Source organism: Halyomorpha halys, unplaced genomic scaffold (genome assembly GCF_000696795.3).
Source record: "Halyomorpha halys isolate HHAL.00 unplaced genomic scaffold, Hhal_1.1 Scaffold910.1, whole genome shotgun sequence".
Classification (NCBI taxonomy): Eukaryota; Metazoa; Arthropoda; class Insecta; order Hemiptera; family Pentatomidae; genus Halyomorpha; species Halyomorpha halys.
In genome coordinates, this window is record NW_027106583.1 from 382,158 (window position 1) to 402,749 (window position 20,592).

General features: G+C 29.7%; 1 protein-coding gene, 1 long non-coding RNA gene and 1 other non-coding gene across 3 annotated transcripts in view; 2 read left to right on the forward strand and 1 right to left on the reverse strand.

Annotated features, from left to right (window-relative positions):
* Positions 1–3,259, forward strand: part of LOC106687070 (uncharacterized) — a 7,022-nt gene extending 3,763 nt beyond the window's left edge. The window contains exons 2-3 of the long non-coding RNA XR_001344117.2: positions 548–674; positions 2,023–3,259. This is a non-coding gene — a long non-coding RNA (uncharacterized lncRNA). The remainder of the gene's footprint in view (positions 1–547; positions 675–2,022) is intronic.
* A 3,427-nt stretch (positions 3,260–6,686) lies between these two features.
* Positions 6,687–11,030, reverse strand: LOC106687045 (LIM domain-containing protein A). The gene is made up of 3 exons (XM_014430708.2): positions 10,958–11,030; positions 7,196–7,266; positions 6,687–7,090 (listed from the first exon to the last, which is right to left on the reverse strand). The coding sequence occupies exons 1-3, from the start codon at positions 10,970–10,972 to the stop codon at positions 6,817–6,819; spliced, it is 360 nt and encodes a 119-aa protein (XP_014286194.1). The 5' UTR covers positions 10,973–11,030; the 3' UTR covers positions 6,687–6,816.
* TRNAS-UGA (transfer RNA serine (anticodon UGA)) lies at positions 10,021–10,102 on the forward strand. Its single transcript has one exon. It is a non-coding gene; the product is annotated as a tRNA-Ser (tRNA).
* Positions 11,031–20,592: the final 9,562 nt, after the last annotated feature.

Sequence of the window (20,592 nt, forward strand, 5' to 3'; positions counted from 1 at the left end):
AATAAATAATAGACTATTTTATTTTTATTTATATAATTTTTTTTCTCTCTAAATGATGGTTGTTGTCTTTTTGTTTTTATAGCCCTGACGAAGACCTGAAAATCAGGTCGAAACGTCAACATAAATAAATATTTTTTTGTTTATTTATGATGTTCCTTTCCTGACCGCACCCCCCGACCATCTTCTCCAATCAGTAATCTACGATCAACTATATACACCTCAAAAAAAGTTCTCATTGTTAGGAATAATAAAAAATCGATAAAGACAAAATATCAAAGAATTTTATAAATTAATAAAGGAAAGAAAATGGGGATTTCCGATTCCAACTTGAAATACCAGTACCGGCAGATCTTTCCCGATTACTTACGTATACAAGGTGGTAAGTGAAAGTTGTGTCATGCGCTAGATTTTTTATAATATTTTGGTTTCCATATCTCATGTCCAACTGCGTCTATAACTTCCAAAATCCGATCTCGTGAAATAAAAAGCTTATTACCTCTCAGGTTTTTTCTAGAACCTCTAAGATTAAACAGGACTAATATTTCAGCTCCCCGGTTCGGTGAAGTGGCACCTCCAGGATACACACGGTGCAACAGTATCAGGTGCTGCCCTATAACCAAGTATTGCTGTTTTAACAACAACTTCTGCTGTGATCTTTACGAACACTGGAAGATGTAAGTATTCAATAATATTTACATAATAGAAATTTATTTTTAACTTTAAAAGGTAGTTGCATCGAGAAATAATTAATATGGAATAATTGTGTCGGTCATTTTCTGAGTGAAAAGACTGATATATATATATTTTTTTGGACAAGTTTTTTCTTTTATAAAGCAAATGATGTTTAGCCACATCTACATTTGGCTGCTAGAGCGGTGGTTCCCCAACTGTTCCACAAGCGTATGTGCAGGAACCCGGAAGCTAAAGCTGAAATAATATTAATACACTTTTATTTTGTTTTCTTAATTTTATTTTATTATATATTTTTTCTTTTCATTATAGCTTCGTATGAGTAAGAAGTATAAAACTAAACTATTACCACTAACTGGGAAATACGTCGTTGTATTTTTTTAAATAATTCAATATTTGAAAGAAAAAGAAAAAATTAAGGATCACTAATTTTCTTAGTTAGTCTCTCAAGAATACTCACCATTTTTCAAAGATTGACTTTCTATAAAAACTTAAAGATGACTAAATGGATTTAAAATTCGTTTGTTACGTTTAATTTTCGGTAATAGTGACGCCACTAGAGCTCCTTGGAAAAAAAGTCTAGACATGGAAGGTTCAAAAGGGTTGTTTATTTATTTTTTTTTTTTGAGCTGCTGGATTAACTAAAAAATGGGGAAAAATCAAAATGCCAGAACATATAAAATTTAAGCAAGGAAAAATTTAAAAAAAAAAAAAAACACTATGCTAACCTTTGGTTCTATCGAATGTTAAGGTCAAACCGGACAGTGGAAAGAGAGTTTTTTTTTGTCTTTCACAGAGAACCGAAAAATTAGTTCATTTTGTTGGAAATATTACATTTTTTTTTAAAATGATTTCAAAATTTAGATTTTTATTTTTTTTTTTTATATAAATGTTTTATTTTTTTAAAAGGAATCCAAGATACCAGATTTTATGTGAAAAGAGAACCGGGAGTAGAGGAAGGAGAATAATGAACGACAAGACATGATCAGGGTCAGGATCAGAGGGGAAAATCATATTGTTAATTAAATACTTATTTACTGCTACATTACTCAAATATTGACGAGCAGGCATGAGTTTGTGTGACCCCGAGAAAAGAAGTACCTAGATTTAGCCTCGTTCATCATGTTCTCAAGTTATATTACCTTAGCCATTATGTTACATCATCTCCACAATAATATTTACTATCATGTTTTAATACTTTCATCGAGACCAAGTATGATTTATGTTTTCTGTTCATAGGAAGACCCCACCAGTTTCAACATGGAACATATTTATTATAGAGTTTTAACATTTCAATCACGACTAAGCATGATTTATATTTTCTGTTCACAGGAAGACAATCCCAATTGCTTGTTGAACCACCGACACTTTTCTTGGCCCAAACCGAACTTGCCAGGGACAGACCCTGTCAAACAAATATTCTTTAGTGTATTTTATAGGAAGTACGTAAAGGTATCAGACACTGTTAGACACGTCGCATATCAGGTAAAGACGGTACGACATTTTCGGAAAGACTTTTTTTCCTGATACGCTACGTGTCTGAGCTGTTTGATGGGCCTGTCGTAGAGTGGGCCAGCTTCAGAGTTCGTCCACTCCGTCATTCTCAAGACTTCGTACCTTGTCTGCACAGCTGAGAGCGGAGTGATAACGTGCAGTGGGTTAGAATATTGCGTACATTTTTTTAAATCTAGAGATAAGTAAACAGCGCAGAATCATAGCAGAAGTAATCCAAATCAGATTCAGGAGAGATTAATTTTTCTAAAATACCGATATGGGTCTAATATTAAACCAAAACAACAAAAGTGATTAAATGTTTGTCTGAACGATATGTCCTTCTATTTGATTTGAGTTCAGAAATTTAAAAATAGCTTAAATGCACGCTATTTCTCCGCTATCCTCTCTCTCTAGTTTGGAAGAATTTAAGAATGAGTATTATGAGAGTGAAAAGAAAATGAGCTTCGTCAAGGATAATATTAAAAATATGATTTAGTATTATGAATAAATTAGGAACTACTATTTTATAACTAACCATTTGAGAGTGACATAGCTCTCCCTTACTCTCCTATTTAGACTGAATGTAAATATGAAATAGACATATGCATAATGTATTTAAGAGCAATTAATATTGTATTTATTATATTTTTACTTGAATTTAATTTTCTTTATTTTGTGTGTAAATCATTAAATCAATTTTTATTATATCGATTTAATATATATATAAATATTTTTTATATAACATATTTGTATTTTGTTCTTTTTTATATTATTTTGATACTATTATTTTTATTAAAAAATGTTATAATAAACATTTTTTTATTTAGTCTGTATGTATGGTCTGACAGAACAGTTAAATCATTATTCTTGTTCCCCGTAATTGTGTCAGCTTGTATTATTATTTTTCAATATAAACATTTTTATTATTTTTCAATATAAACTATCGTTATTATAACAAAAAATTATAATTTAGTTTTTTTTTTGTTGTGTTTATTTACTTTTTTTAACTTAACCATGATTGTAAAATTGTACCTAAATGATCATTAAAATATAAAATGATAGTTTTTTTCATTTATTGGTTTTCTACTTTTTCCTAATTTAGTTTACTACTACTTCTCTCTCTCTCTCTCTCTCTCTCTCTCTCTCTCTCTCTCTCTCTCTCTCTCTCTCTCTCTCTCTCTCACACACACACACATATATATAGTAACTTCATAGAAACAACGTAAATTTCTAGGCAACTCTTTAAAATTACTTTATTCTTTAAAATATATTCTTAGTATTTTTTCTAACCATATTTAACTGTAATAGTTAATGACAAAAAATTGCTTGGAAGAATTTTATTTTTATTTTAAGAATCCTTGGAGAATTTGAAATTTATTACTTAGGTTTAGAATCGAAGTCCAGTTTATTTGTAAACCATACTAATAAAAGAAATTTAATTTCCTTTATCTGTGGTTTGTTACGTTACTCCAGTTAAGTATACTAAAGAGTGTTAAATTCATTTTTAAATATATACAATTATACATATATAATGCGTGCTAATGTGTTGGCAGATATATTGTACATATATTACCAATACATGACATACATAAGCCTGGGTCACTTTTAGTGTATTTTTCCCATTTTGACCCAAAACATAACTCAGACATTTGGACAAATAATGAAAGTATAAATATTTGCATTTTTTACAAAAAAAAAAAAATAAATAAATAAACCTTATTTGTGAGCTTTGAAATATAATTTATATTAGATAAAATTGTACTTCACTATTTATATTTAATTATTAATATTTAGAGTCTTATTGACAGCTAACATAAATAAAATAATTCCTTGCTGTGTCTTCACGACATTGGTTTGATAAAGATTTTTTCGTTTGTCTCACTTTACAATATTATTTATCCTTCAAAGAAACATCTGGAATATTCTTGGAGGTGTATAAATTTCAAATTATCAGCAAAGGTAATATTACAAAGAAGTGATTGGGTTTCCTTGAGAAACTGAGTAAACTATACTTAAAACGTGGGTATAAGCTTAAATTCCATGCATCTTTGCAAATAGTGGATAGATTTAATTTTTTTTCTTGTTTTGTGTTTTTCCTTAAAAACACAAAACTCGCAAGTTTTATTACTTATAAATTAAGTTGTACTTGTACGCAGTTTAACATAATATGTTTACTTTATCAGTTAGGCGGAAATGAAGTTTTCTTCCATGTCAATTTTTCTTATTTTTCTTGTGGATTGGTATTATGTATGAAAAGTTAAGGGGCTTTGAGTAGAAGACTTTCTATATAAACCACTTTGTTAATATTTCGATGAATGTATTGTGTAAAAAATATATATATTAAATTGCATAATTTAAATAATATTAAAAATATTAGCAGATAAAAAAAGTAATATTACTATGAAAGGATCATAATGGACAAGTCCTTGACGAAATATCAGGTTTTTCTTAATATCTTGTGCCGTTTTAATGCTTTCCCAAAAGGTGTTATCGTACAATATTGTTCTTAGTATTGAATGAGTATTGAGGATTTTAAAAAAGTGGCTTAAATACTCACTTTAGCTTAGCAGTAAGGACAGGACCTTGACGCAGTCTGTTTTGTTATTTACATATCAGTCGAAAACTCTAGACTGAATCGAGAGATTAATCGGTGTTATAGCCAGCTTAAAACGGTATAAGTAAAATATGTGACCGCGAAAATTAGAGGAAAAAAATAAGGCAGGACTGTGACGGCAATACTTTCCACTCTCACATTTTATTTTTAATTTCGTAACCCATCAGTTATAAAATGAGGATCATCACTTTTGAGTATAAAGAAGTGTCATTAAAGACGTTTCATTACAAAGACCTACTACAATATCTTAAGATTTGGCAAGATAGGAAAGAACCATGATACATCGATTTAACAAATTTTCTAAACAAAAGAAATATTTCATCGCTAAAGAAAAGTTTTATTATTAGAAAAAGTTTCATATTATAAAAAAATCCAATTCCAAAACATACTTGAAATGCCACAAATGGTCTGGACATCATTTTTGCCATTATTAAAATTATTTAACATATAAGTATATCTTATAAATTTCCAGGTAAGTATATCTTGCAGAAATGCAGAGCCCCTATCTGGTGGCGAGATGTGCCCTTGCCTAGGGCGCAGCAACAAAGAGGTCGCAAAATTAACCTCGAAAAATTTCCTTTTTTTTAATTTAGACTGGTCCAATTTATTTACCAATAAAATTTTCCACTTCATTTTTAAAGTGAAGTTTAGTTTTTCTTTGGTAATAACAGTGTTTTTATGTAAAAATAATAAACAATTTTACAGAGATTTTAAAAGATTTATCCAATACCAGATAGCGCAGAATTTTTAACATCGTCAAGGGCACAGAAAGGTCATGGGGTAATGCGACTGTTGATAAAAAATTCACGATCATAACAGGATATAGAACGCTGTATACTGTTTGGATAAATGAATAATTTCGAAAAGCAAGGATACATTATTTTGTATGGATTAAATTTATAAAATCTTGTTTTTTTAACAATACATACAACCATCATTAAATCAATTCTTTATTCGTACTTGGTTCATTTTGACTCTATGTTATTATTTTTATGTAGTTACAGAAATCATCTATAAGTATTGACTGTATTTATATTTTGTATTAATGAAAGTCTCTAGTGGAATAAGTTATCATTGCAAGGACCGATATAAATTAAATACTAATTTTTCTAAAAATATTAGATTTGTTATTACATCTATATTTTATATTTACTTATAAAATAAGTAGAAACAAACCTTAGGATAACTATATTTCAACATCTAAGCGTTGTTCCAAGAGGTCTTTTGACATTCATCAACCTGGATGGAGAGTTCGCTTTTGTATACCTCAAATATTTTCTTTTAATCGACATGATTTCTTTATCATAACTTTTATTCTTCTTTATTCATTTCAAATAAATAAATTTTTAACTTAATAAACACAGCCGTATTGTCATTTAATATACATTTAATGATCTTCTTTATTAGTACCTGGCTAATTACAACCATATTTTATTATTTTTAGATAGTTAAGGAATTTGTTTGTTTATATATTTAATATTTGAGTAACTGTGCTATAAACACGGCCAGGTCCACTTAGCGACAGTTTTCGTGAGGTGGAACGCTGCTAAAATAAAATTGTGAACACAGAACTAAAGGTTTAGTAAAGTTTTTCGTGGCACGTGGTTCGAATCCTTTGCTGTTTAGCTCCATTGATCCTGGCTATGTTTAATACAGCGAAGAAGAAGTTACTCGTTGGAACGCATTTTTAAAACGTTCCTAGCCGTTTTTTATAGTATGGGTTTTGGTATTGGATTAAGGATGATGCCAGCTGACCCAAACAATGTTTTAAATAATTTTGTGAAGAAGTGGACTTAGGTGAGTTTAGAACTGAGCTACTCGTTTAGAATCAGTTTGGGTTTGCAATGAACAATAAAATATAGGTACTAATTTTTATAGAAATATAAAATTTATTGTTATATTTTATATTTATTTATAAAAAAATGTAAAAAAATAGTAAAAATACATATACAGTTTTGTGAGTATTGACTTTGGATAACATAGGAATGATTGAATTAGGTTTGAGTCATAGTTAGTAACTACCAGCTGTGGTGGTGGTCAACATGATGGTGGTCAACGTGGTGGTCTACGTGATGGTGGTCCAGGTGGTGGTGGTCAACATGGACTTCATCGAGGTGGTGGTGGTGGACAAGGGGCTCGTGGTGGTGGTGGAGGTGCTTAGCGTGCACGTGGTGCTCTACGTGGACCGGTTCTACGTGCACTGGAGGCTCCACGTGGTAGTGGATGGGCTCGTGGTGGTGGATCACATGATGTGGAGGCGCTGGGTGGAGATGGATCACCCTAGCGACCACTCTGCAATTATAAATGTTACATAAGATAAACCTTATCAGAACTATAACTATTTTTAGTTTAAAGTACTTAAAAGGTTTATAGACAGATTAAACTAAATAAACTCACGGTTTACTGAAAGTGGGTTCTGGTTCTGCCGACACTAGTGCAGCGAGGGCCACAGCGATCAATGTAAGCACCTATAACAGAAAATAATCTTTTTCAAGATTCTAAAGATAAACGTTACGTACGTAATATGTGTGAAGTGAATGGTGTACATGTCGAAATTAACATAACAAGTTGTGTTTTTACTAGGAACTTTGACATACCAGTAGACACATCTGGTTAATTGTAGACCACAGAGATCATGCCTTCCTCCGAAGAAATTGTTTTGCTCTCATCACTTATAAATGAAAATAGATCTATATATTTTGTTTTTTATTTATTTAATTAGAACAGGTACAGATGCACTAGTGTTTTTTTCTTGTTTGAAAATCCCCAAAATTGAAACCCTTCAAGAATATGGTTCTATCTAATTGACCTGATATTTCCACAAACCATCCAAAGTCATACCATATTATTCGCGTGTTTTTTATCCATCAATCAAATCATCCAATATATTCATAACCACGCAAAAATGTGCCAACAAGTTGATAGTGCGATTTGTGCCACGTACCCCTTCTGTAAATACCTTCTTGAGGAACGCTTTCGTGAATCAGCAAAAATGCCTTCAGTGTACTATTCAGTTCAAATAATAGTTGTAACTATCACGATTTTGGTCTTGATTGAATCAATAATATATGACTTCGTTAACATAACTATATTTCATTATTCCCCATCAGATATTGTGTAACGAAGCTGTTTTAGTTAATTTAGAATCGAGAATTTTTTTTTACCATGTTCTATTTCTTTAAAGAAATCAACATTGTTCTATATAAATAGATTATATACAGGCAGCCGGCACACGGGATTTGTTGGAGATTAATATGTATGTATTTATATTTAATATAAATAGACCCCCTCTCGTCAGGCCTAATTGGTAAATTTTTATATAACAATAGTTAATAAGTATGCCGATATTATAAAAATATCAGTCTCATCAACTAAACTTCAGAAGGCCTATTTAATTTTGTCATATAATAATTATTTATTGGTCATTAAGAAGTGAAGAAAAGAGAATCAGAAGTAAGTTCGTTTTTTTGTAAGTCCAGCAGTGTATAAAAATATTGGAAGATCTAAAACTTTTGTTTTCCAACCTCAACCCCCTACAATAAGAAATTAGTAGCCAGACACAAAAAGGGTGGAGGGGCATAAAATATTTTGGAAGCGTCCAGGTTACGAGTAGCTTTCCTAAGTTATACAATATTCGTGGGATTGGAAGTAAAGTATAGAAATTATAGTGTAATTAGGTTTGGCAACCGCACTAGTTACGTAATTGTCAGCGGAAGGCATTTGCGTTAGTATGTGTGAGTGCTCACAGGCTATTTCTGAATTCAAAATAACTTTCTACATTGCACCTTTCTGTTTTAATACGACTAATTAAATTGAAGAAATTTCCTGTTAACACACAAACTGTCTCAAATATTGAAGATTTCTATGTTACTTTTAATTATAGTCAGAATTTTTCCAATACCTTAATATTTATGAAGGCACCGCGTATTAATATTTTAAAAATTTAGGTGATAACATAATTTAGCACAAACCACGATAATTTTTCGCAATCCACTCCAGTTTATCTGATACCAAATACGCATCTGTCCAAAGTTGGATTACAAACGAGCTGCTTGTTAGGAAGCCAAAACTTTCCAATCGTTATCGGAACCTGGGCAAACGTTAACAATGCAAGCGATCGAAGAAATGATGAAAAAGCGGATTAGGACTCATTTGGCAAATCTTGAAAGTTACAAAAAACACCAATTGGATAGGATTAGAATTAAATATATGTAGCTGAACGAATTTGTTCTTAAGGTAACCAAGGAAACGATTCCTACGATCTAAAATAACATAAAACATTTTGGGATCGAAATTATAATGATATCTAACACATAGACATAACGATACACGAACAGATAGACCCAACAATCGATTAGTAAATCTGGCTGAGAGCATAATAATATTAAATACATATCATAGATTCCAAATTGCGTAATGGAAAATGGAAATCACATTATTTTCTCTGGTGATATTTTAAGGGAAGATATAGGCGTAAAATTTACATTATTCCGGATGAAATCAGACGTTCTAATATCAACACCATTCATTACTGAAAATGAAGGTTTCTCTCTCTCTCTCTCTCTCTCTTTCTCTCTCTCTCTCTCTCTCTCTCTCTGTATTTTTTTTTTGCTACAGAAGATACAAAAAAAAAAACGGGAACTTCACCATAATAAAATACTCTGGGTGGGACATTATGAAGAGCTAGACAACTAAAATTATGTTTAGTTACTGACAATTAAAAGTGAAATAACAAACTCATGGAAAAAACGATACAAGACTAAACGTTTATTTCTTAATTATTTCAGGGCCTAAATATTATTCTAGAAAAAAAATGTATATTCGACTATGTGATTTTTAAAAATTTTTTAAATGTATTTAAACAATAAGTACACAAGGTACGGTTCCTTTTTTTAATTCTAATAAAAAGTGTAAGTATATAATTTAGTCTTTTAAATTGGATGTGTAGAAATTTACATTCCAGCTACTGTGAGTTTAATGTCGTCCTACGGGAAGTGTTTCTCTCTTAATAATAATTACCATTTTTTTTTATTGGATGTTTATAAGCCTTATAAAACTGTTAGGACCGGTGTTTGCCAAATAATATTTCATAAAGAAAACAAATCATTTAGTTCAAATAGGCCTGCCTCGATACTAATAGCTAATAAACAAATACATAATATGGTAACATATTGAATGTGACGTAACTCATATACATTAACACGCACCAACCGATATCAACAGCTGCGGTGTCCGAGCGGTTAAGGAGTTGGACTTGAAATCCAATGGGTTCTACCCGCACAGGTTCGAATCCTGTCCGCAGCGAATTTTTTTTTTAATAGTTATTAGAATATAATTTTAAAACAAATATGATTAACATTTTGTAATTAATTGAAAGCAAAGTGTCCTATTTTGAAATTAAAATAAGTAATGGATTAGTAAATATATATTTATGTATACATTATATTTCGGTAAATAATTTACATGAGTTGAATTAAAAAAAAAATTAATAGAATGATTTTAAAAAATATTAAATATTTTTAAAATTATTATTATAATCTTAAAACATTTTAATTTAATGCTGAATCATTAAATATTCTATAGAACCAGGAATCAGAATAATAAAAATAAAATAACAAAACTAAAGAAACATGCTATTTAGTATTTAACTTATTTTTTTCTTTTTGTATTTTTTTTATTTATCAGATTTTTCAAAATCTATTTAAACTATTGTAGATACAAATATACAATAAAAAAAAATATATTTTTTTCAAATTACGAGTAATAAGTGAATTTTTAGAATTGGTTTCTGGATCTATAAGCTGTAAGTTGGTTTTATTTTGAATTTATAAAAATACTCAGATGAAGTTCATATAAATTTAGGTGGTTGAACAATAAAGCTTCACCCTGTATCATCGATTTTTCCCATACAATTCATCCGGTTAAAAAAAAAAAAATAAAAGCTAAAGAGAGATTTTAACTCAATCTGATTCAAATTCAAAATAAGATATGTATATGTTTTATTTTTTTGTTCAAGCTGGTATGATTTCAGTTTTTGTATTTTGATACAGCAACCAATAAGGAACATGGTTCATTAACTTCAATCGAAATGAAACTATAACTTGATCAACCGAATATTTTTTCCTTATTATGATGGTTGTGGTTGTAATAAATACTCACGTTGAAAGAAGCCATTGTAGATGAAGAAGACAGTGGTAGACTGATACCAATTCGAATCCTCTGCCACTTTATATACCTGGAGGCCTGGTTTGCCGTACGTGCTACAAATGCTGAGCAGGGCGATCGAGTTTCTAATTCGGCTGTTTCAATACTTAGATGTTGAATTATTTCCGAATTTATTAACCACGGCAAGGGAATATAAGAGCTAATACAACTTTTTGCCAAATACTAAAGAATGTATGCTAAAAGGGTCGTATATTCGAATCCGGTTTTCATCTAGTAAAAAAAAACTACAGCGTTCAGTAACAAAAGCTAAGAAAATCACATTGAAATGTGTAAAAATACACAATGCAGTAACTCATTTATGTATAAGTATTTTTTTAAAAATAACATTAATTAATACAATGATGAGTCAATAGTTGACCATGGATAAATATAATGAGGAGAAGATAAAAACTTATTTATTAGTGCCAATGTTTCCGCCAGAATTTCATGCCTTCATTAGGGCTAACAATAAAATAAAAAAACAAGATAACAATGAATAAAAGGAATTACAGAATAGAAAGAAAATATATAATAAGGTGCAGATAGTCGATAGTAGATTAATAAGTGTAGATGGCCGGGAGTGTGGTTAGCAAAGAAAACGCAAATAAAAATAGATTTAGTCCTGCCAATGTTTTGACCTAAATTTCATGTCTTCATCAGGGCTATAAAACAAAAAAATAACCATTATTCAGAGAGTCAAAAAATTAAGAAGAAATAATAAACAAACGAATTGGGAAATATATATAACAATGAATTGAAAATAAAAAATAATTAATTAATGACCATGGAATTAGACAGTAACAGATTGATAACAATTAAAGATGAAATATAATGTTATATAGGTAAGAAGATATGTATAAGTTAAGATATGTAAGTAGTGTCTAAAAAACTGGAAAACAATATGAATCAACTACAATATTGAACTATATTTCTCTGATTTTAAGACACTACTTACATTTCTTATCTTATACGTATCTTCTTACCTATATAATATTATATTTCATCTTATATTGTTATCAATCTGCTACTGTCTAATTCCATAGTTATTAATTATTTTTTGTTTTCTATTCATTTTTATGTATATATTTAACTTTGTTTTATTTATTTTTATTTTTAGGTTTCTCTGAATAATGGTTGTTATATGTTTTTTTGTTTTATAGCTCTGATGAAGACCTGAAATTTAGTTAAAAAATGACCGCACTCCCCGACCAACTTCTCCACTAAAATAAAACATAATTTTGTATAAGATAAATGGAGTAATTAGTAAATTTGACAATAATAACGACTAATAAAAATAATAGCGATTGGTCATCGTTTGGCTCTGGGGTATTAGCTGAGAGACTTATGCAACTAATTGGAGTGATCTTAAAGAAGCAGTACGCTCAGGATCGTATGTGCATGTTGAAGAACCACATCTTATAGTACAAGAGTCAGGAAGAAAAAAAGCAGTTATCTCACCCCAATTTTTGATTACTTTAATGAAAACTATGGATAATTACTAGCCAAAATTGATGAGTCTGCCAAGTATAGGTAGGGAGAATAAAAAATGGCAGCTGTTTCAAAACCTTAAAAAAACCTTAATTTTTCATTCGGATCTCTATATCTTAAAAACTACCAACAATACTAGAAAATCTAAGAGAACATTATTTAAAGAAGAGTAAATTTGCTGAAATATTAGCCCTAAAAGAGCTATTTACATCATATAGTTCTCGAGATATAGCTTTTTAAAAAGCAAAATTGCTTTAAAATCTACTGAAAGATTAGTAGTTAGTTAATTTATTTTGAAAAATCTATATCTCAAAAACCATTTGACGTACAGATGTCTATTAGCACTCAAATTAAAGCTAGTTTAATCAGCTATAAAGTAGTTTATGATGTTTATTTTCGTAGGAGTAGTAGCTTTCTTGAAATTTGCTAAAATAAATTGATTTATAGTTGTTCGGACAATAAGTTTGATTTATGAAAAACTTCATTTCAAAAACTATTGTAAAATGCTATAAAGTAGATTATTACATTTATCTTCGTAAGGGTAAAAGTTTTTATGATATTCACATATGAATATAAGTTTGGCAAATGAAAATTTGTCCGAACAACTATAAATCAAATTATTTTAGCGTATCTCATGTAAACTATTACTCCTACGAAGATAAACATCATAAACTAGACTCATCAATTTTGACTATTAATTATACATAGTTTTCATTAAAGTAATCAGAAATCGGGGTGAGATAACTGCCTTTTTTCTCCTCTTGGGCTCTTGTACTATTATTTGAGGTGGTCCTGTTCTCGACGGAACCGAAAGGTCGATAAAAATTTTGATATTTTTACTGGCACGGATTTGAAAACAGTATAAGTTGAGGGGGGAGGGAGGGTTCATAGGTAAAGAAAATTGGACTACAGTGATTTAATGAAATGTTTTTCCGTCAGGAACAGTGGAAATAGTCACCATTCATCTATTCACTAATGGATATAATGTTTTTTGCTATGGTGTTAGTTTAACTGAAAGAAAGGAGTTTATTTAATGGTCGGTGGTGGACTTTACAAGAGAATTGAATCTTGGGAACCAGTTTCATCAATGAATATTGTAACATCAAGATTTACCAATAGGAAAAGTCACCTTTAGATTGAATGAAAATGTAATGTTTTCATGGGCTTTAATTTTATTTCCATGTTCTTCTAAATTATCTAATTTATTTAATTTCTGCTAAGTTTCGTCCAATTTACCATACGTTTTAATGAATAAATTTAAATTAGCTCTACTTACATGAATCAGATTGTATTGTTTTGATCTTGGCAATCAGTTATCAGTAGTACCATCTTTTTGACCTGTTGGAATTAAATATCTCTTCTACTAGTCGCATGGCTAATCCCATTAACCGTACACTTATATTTTTTTTTTAATTTCTTTTCTTAGTCATTGTTTTGGAAACAATGTTTTTTTCTACTTTGAACTTAGACTAATTGTACATGTACGTAAAAGATTTAATGGTGTTGGGGGCCAACTTAGAGGTAATTTTACAAGCGGATGAATGTTCACACAGACCATTTGGCGAGATTTGGTTATCTGGACTCGGGGACCCTCAAAAGGTGCATTTCCAAAAAATGCAAAATTTCCACGATCCTGATACTCCCCCTAACTATTAATTTCATAGGTAGGTAAGTGGAAGTAATAAACGAATTCAAAAATCAATTTTTTTGTTTTCACTCGTTACTCATACGTGGTTGTCAGATCATGTTCTTCTGACTAAGATATATTCCGAGGATTTTTATGAAACAAAAACTTATCATTTCAACACTTTATGTACAGTCATATAAGTAATACAAAAAGTAACTCGGGCTTTTATCATTTTTGGCAAAATATAATTGTGAACGAGTGTTTATGAAATCGGATTTTGGAGTAAACTCTTCCGTATTCTGATTTGCAAAATTCCGAGATGAATGTATAATATAACACGTTTAGAGGAACCTTTAATCTCTAGATAGTATTCGGTTTGTCGGACCCCACTAGTTCTACCGCCGGATGACAACTGAAAAAAACATGCCTAATAGGATTATGTTGCCTGTTTAAGCAGGAAGTGCCAACAAACCGGTAAGACATTTTAATAAGTGATTATCGATTTATAGAACTTTTAATGTACCTATTACAGATTAAGAGGGAAAAAATTGGTAAATCTGGGGAAGGATAATAATTTTATTCAAGAAAAACCTATTCATTTCGTTGAATTTTCATTATCGTTATAAATATCGACTACAAAAAAAAAAAAATAATAATATTCAATCTCTTAAAGTAGAGTAAATTTGCCAAAATTGAAACCATAATAGATGTTTTTCTAAATAAAGAAAAATCAATAATTTATGGATTTATTCTGGCCAATATCGTAGATACTACTACTCCTATGAAAACATAGAAAAAAAAAACATCGTGGTTTGTTTACCTATCTTCCATTACAGTGGTTGTGTCAGGTGTGATAGTTCCTGAGATACAGCTGTAAATAAGCAAAATTATTTTTCAAATTAAGAGAAATCAACATTTCGTGAATTTATTTTGGCGAAAATTATGAAAATCACGAAATTCATTATGCTTTTAGTGATAAAAAATTGAATAGCTAAATGAGATAACTTATTTTTTTTAAAGGCTGTTGGACTATTTGGTTTCATCTCAAACTTTGGTTAGTATACCTACGATTTCTTAAAACTACTGGTGATAAATTTCTTCTGAACTAGTAGGTTTCTTAAAAAAATTGACCAGATTATAGAGAGATAGGGAAGAATTTCCTCACTAAAATGAAGCATTGAAAAAAATAAATAAATAAACTATAGATAAGTTGAGAATATGACTACTAATCGCAATACATTTAACTGTGATCAATCATCATAAAGTAGATATTAAGTAGGCGGTAGGGATCTTAATAAAACTTGTAAGAAATCGATATATTTGGAGATGAATCACTTAAATTAATTAATTACCTTGTTAATGCCTCCAGCTATCGATTTTTAGTAGTTCGAGATGAATTTGATATAATTTCTTTAAAATTTATAGTATAATGCGGTGTGCAGTAGGAGAGTTCCAAAGGATGTGGTCCCCCAAAAATATAAGGTAATTCTTGTAGAGATCTGGGCCTACTTTTATTTCTAATTGATGAACATTGGAACTATGAGTGTTCAAATTATATAAGATTGAATAAAAAGTTTAAAATAGTTCAATGATAATTAAACGTTTAATATCATACTTGTAGATATTATGTAATTGTCTAATAATTTAGTAATATCAGAAAATATGTTTTTATTTTAATGTAATAAAATGTTGAGTGATTTCCAACTGTGTCACACGTCCTTTATTACGTTGTTTAGTTTCATGAAATAAATAAAAAAAAAAAATAGAACATATCTTAGCTTTTATGGTTTATTACTGCTCATAAATTATCTTTAATATGTTAATCCCAAGGATATTATACTTAGGTGTTTATTGTGGATTTAGAATCCTTGATTGAAATCAGATACATTTTTTTTTTACAATTCCCACATGATAATAAAGCTGAAATGAAGGTATGTAAAGGCTTGTTTACCTAACATACCATAAACTTAATCTCCTCAGTATAATTAAATTCAGCACTAATGAAATAAATAAAAAAAAAGATCGTTGAGATGAGATTTTACTTATTATGAGCTAAACTGATATTAATAATTTTACAAAAAGTCAATAGAATTCACTGTCGAAGTACAACTTGAAGCAATATATTGGACTTCATTTCAGAATTTACGTTTTGGTATACCCACAGCGAGTATATTATATGTATGCTTGGAAAAGTTTGTCGGGGGGTGCGGTCAGCAAAGACTATATTATATGTAGATTATGGAAATGTTCAACCCCAACTTAGCTCTTTCAGATGGAATTGTAGTCATCAAAAGTCATTACTTTCTCTCTAAAATAAATTATTCCGTCCAAACGACCAGGGATTAGTTTATGAAATCTGATAAAATTTGGGACCAGCAAGGACAGTCCATATAAATTTCATCAACATTGTATTAACGGATCAAAGATTTTATTTACTACAGTCAGACAAACAGACACAGAACCAAATGTCTAGAACGTAAAATACGAGTGAAAATTCCGTAGATTCTGAGAACATAATTTTTTTTCATTTCCTACTTGAATACAAATACTTCTCGCCTTCAATAGTGAGGACAAAAAAAAAAAAAAAAATTGTAACGATAGAAAGAGGCATAATGTGGTCGAAGAAGCATGGATAAGGCAACTACCAACATTATAATTTATTTATAATAAATTAATAAAACTACCAATAATGTTTCTTCAAATATTCTCAAAATAAAAGAGATTCATTATCTAAATCTAAAAAATATTTACCAACAAAGTGATTATTATAAACAATTAGTAATATACCTAAATACAGTAAAAAATATGTTTAAGAAATTATAATCACATATTCTAATATGGAAGGAATAGACAATAACTATACTGAAGAGCCGCTATTTGGTATTCAGAGCTGGCCGACCAATTAGCACACGGTAAGCTTCGAACAGGTGGCCATGCGACCGGTAATTGCGTGTTCTTCTCTTCAATGATTGGCCAATGCCGGAAGAGTGGTCTAATTACACTAAAGTTAAATTAACGAAGGCTTAATACTTAAACTTACAGGATACATATATTGAATATTTTCTTCAAAAGACGTTAAATATTATTTTTTAAATAAATCAATTGATGTCTATGTTAAGTCTCAACAATCTTTATTATATAATCAAATTCATTACATACACACATCATATATTTAATAATTATAATTAACTAGCTCCAGTAAATAAATTGTTTAGCACATCAACTCAATAAAGCTAATTTTACAGTCTGCAATTACGTCATTGTACTGGACCAGCGATATGATGACTAATATTTCGAATATACTATTTTGTTCATTGAGTTTCTGGTTCATCAGTTGATTTTCTTCAATAATTCACCGTTTTTAGTGAATATAAGCAACTAACAAGCAAAATTAAAAAGATTCCTGACTATCTGATCAATTACGAGTTTGTGATCGTCGTTATCTAGATGGAGAAAAAAAATTCTTGAAGTAATAAAAAAAATGATATTTAACTTTATATATAATCTTTTCAATTTCTTGAAACTGGTATTCATTTTTTTAATAGATCAATTGATGTCCATGTTAAGTCTCAACAATCTTTATTACATCGCCAGTCCAACGTTTCGGCTAGTTCGGCCATTCTCAAGGATCTTAAATATATTTACACCTCATATCAAATTATTTAAAATTGTTTTGCTGGGTATTCTAGGCAGGTCATTAATTATGAGTCGAATATCCCTATTTTGTCAGAATTTCATTATTTTTTAAAATCTTTTAATTTTAGATCAACTTAACACCATCAAATATCATATAAAAAACTCTAAAAATTTACAAAAAACTAATAAAAAATTTGTTTAATTTAAATTAACGAAAATGATGAAATTCAAATGAATAAGAAGTCTTTTAAGTTAAAGTGATAATTTATTAATATTTTACAAATTAAAAACAAAATGATTCCTAGTTTATGTCCCAAGAGATCGATAATATCTTATTTTTTTCATATTGCTTAGTGGTAAATAATCAATTGTTCAAATAAATAATCTCGAGTTTTGTTTATTCAAATGTGCTATGTGTAAGTCGGTAAATATTAACGAGACAATTATTAATTTTACTATTTTATGATAGATAATTCATTCTGCAATAATATCATACTTATGAAGATATTTAGCTAGAAGGAACTTAAGGAAAACATATAAATTGGAGGTTTATGATGTCTTTCAGGTGAAAAATATCTGTGCAATATTATTTCGCAGAATATTAGCAGTAGCAGTCTGGCCTCGATAAACATACAACTCTATGTGTCACGGAAGATTCCAATTGAAGGAAAGAAAGAATACAGAGGGACAGGCGAAATAAAGAAAGAAAGTGCCTAAACTAGTGAAAACGGATTCTATAGGCGTTCTTGACGGACTTATTGATCGCCGCCAACATCACACGCACATCTGCACTCGTAACTTGCTGCCAAGCGAATACTGATCGGCCTCGCGGTCATAACTGCTTGTTCCTATTTGGAATCGGGTGCCTAGATAGTACCTACTTCTACTACGCCTACCTTATGCAATGGAGCTGGTAATCTAGCAATATTAACCATAAACATCAAATCAGTATTAATATCAACCTATTTTTTTTCGTTTCTACACTTTGTACATGTCTAGCAATAAACACCTCTATCATAACATATAGAACAAGAAGTTGAAAACCATTGATTTTCGGACTTTTTTTTTTTGTATTTAAGGCCAAAAAGGGGTCAGAACTGTAAACATTAAGAGGATAATTAGTTGAATTAAATAACTACATAAATGATGAAGTTAAAAAAAAAATGTCCTCTAAAGTGCCTTTATTTTTATTTGAAATAATTATCCATTTTCCATCCTTAATGGTAATAAAGAATGGATAAATCTAAACTCTGAAAGAATTTGGTAATTAACTACCAGAGAAAACAGGAGAAACAGAGACATCAGTTCAAAGATTGAAAAATCGAAGGTAGCCGAATGTGCACGATCTTTCTCGGTGCAATCAGAGGCATACGGTTTACTTACATATTCCAAAAAAGTTTATATTCGTATTTTGCTACACAAGAAACATTCAAATACGAATTTTCATAGAAACAGAATAATCAAAATTTTTTGTTCGAAATTTCAACCTTCCAGTATGGTAAGTGAAAGTGTGATACACCCATCTAACCAGATTTTATTTTTTTTTTTGCCATGCCTCTATTTTAATTTGGAAATCTCAGATTTATACATATGTTACAGGTTGTATTGTCATCATGAATATAATGAATAGAGATAATTATCTAATTTTGGTGCTATTTCAGTTATAGAGCTATTTAAGAATGATCGACTATCTGAATGAGAATGATTTTATGCTTCTATTATTTCCCTTCTTCAGGCCGGATCCTTCTCACTTTAAGGTTCTGATCATTAATCGTTATCTAGTTATAGAATATAAAGTGGTCATTTCGTCATTCCATAGATGAAGTTTCTGTTGTAGTAAACCTTAAAAAAATGGCTGTAAGCTTTTCAGCAATATCTCAAATAAAACATAATTTGAATTTTAGTCGAACACATCAATCACTGTAACACATTTTTTACATCTGTCATGCTGTTTTAGGTCTCTCCCAACCCCATTCATAAAATGTCCTCTGATACACTCTCTCAAAGGAGAATGTTTGCCTAAAAAGGAGATGAGGACGCACGAGAAGGAAACAGAAAAAAACGTGCTCTCCTTTGGTCCCTTCTTTACTTGGTTTCTGGATGTCGAATAGAATGAAAAATGAGTGAACATTTTAGTTAGGTAGTTTTTCAAAAAGTTATGATAGTGTTTTCTTCAATTGAGGTAGTTCACCAATATCAAATAAAATAAAACTATAAGTTTCCTTACTTTTGAGTTTATCTAAGTTCATTTAGATCCTTACTAAACATAGGATGTCTATTTATATAACATGTTTAAAGTGATATTTATATATGACTTTGGATATTATGCTCTTAGATGGTCTTAATTATAATGTTAAAATACTTGAATAATGAAAATGCTACGATCATTTTTAAGCAGAATACATTTTTTTTGTTAGAGCTTCACTCTATGGTTAAGACTGATCTCTATTAAATAAATATTTTCTATTAGAATTAATATAGTAACTAGGTCCTCTATTTCATTTTATGACTCCTTAGTTATAATATGTAACATAGTTATGTTACTCGATAGAATAAAACCTTTTTTAAAAATTTATATCACGAAAATTAAATGTGTGCCCACTTCAGAATTATTACCATGGAGCATTTCCTGAAGGCTATAAATATTTTTAAAAAATTGAATTTTTAATCTTGAAAAACTTTCATAACTAAATGACACTAAATTTGGAGAGTGGTCCGTATTGTTTTTTTTTTTTTTTTTAAATTGATAGATTTATTTATTGATAGATATTACAATCTGCCACACAGTTGTGGGCAATAGGTAATATTGATAAATGATCTCATACATACTAAAATAAAA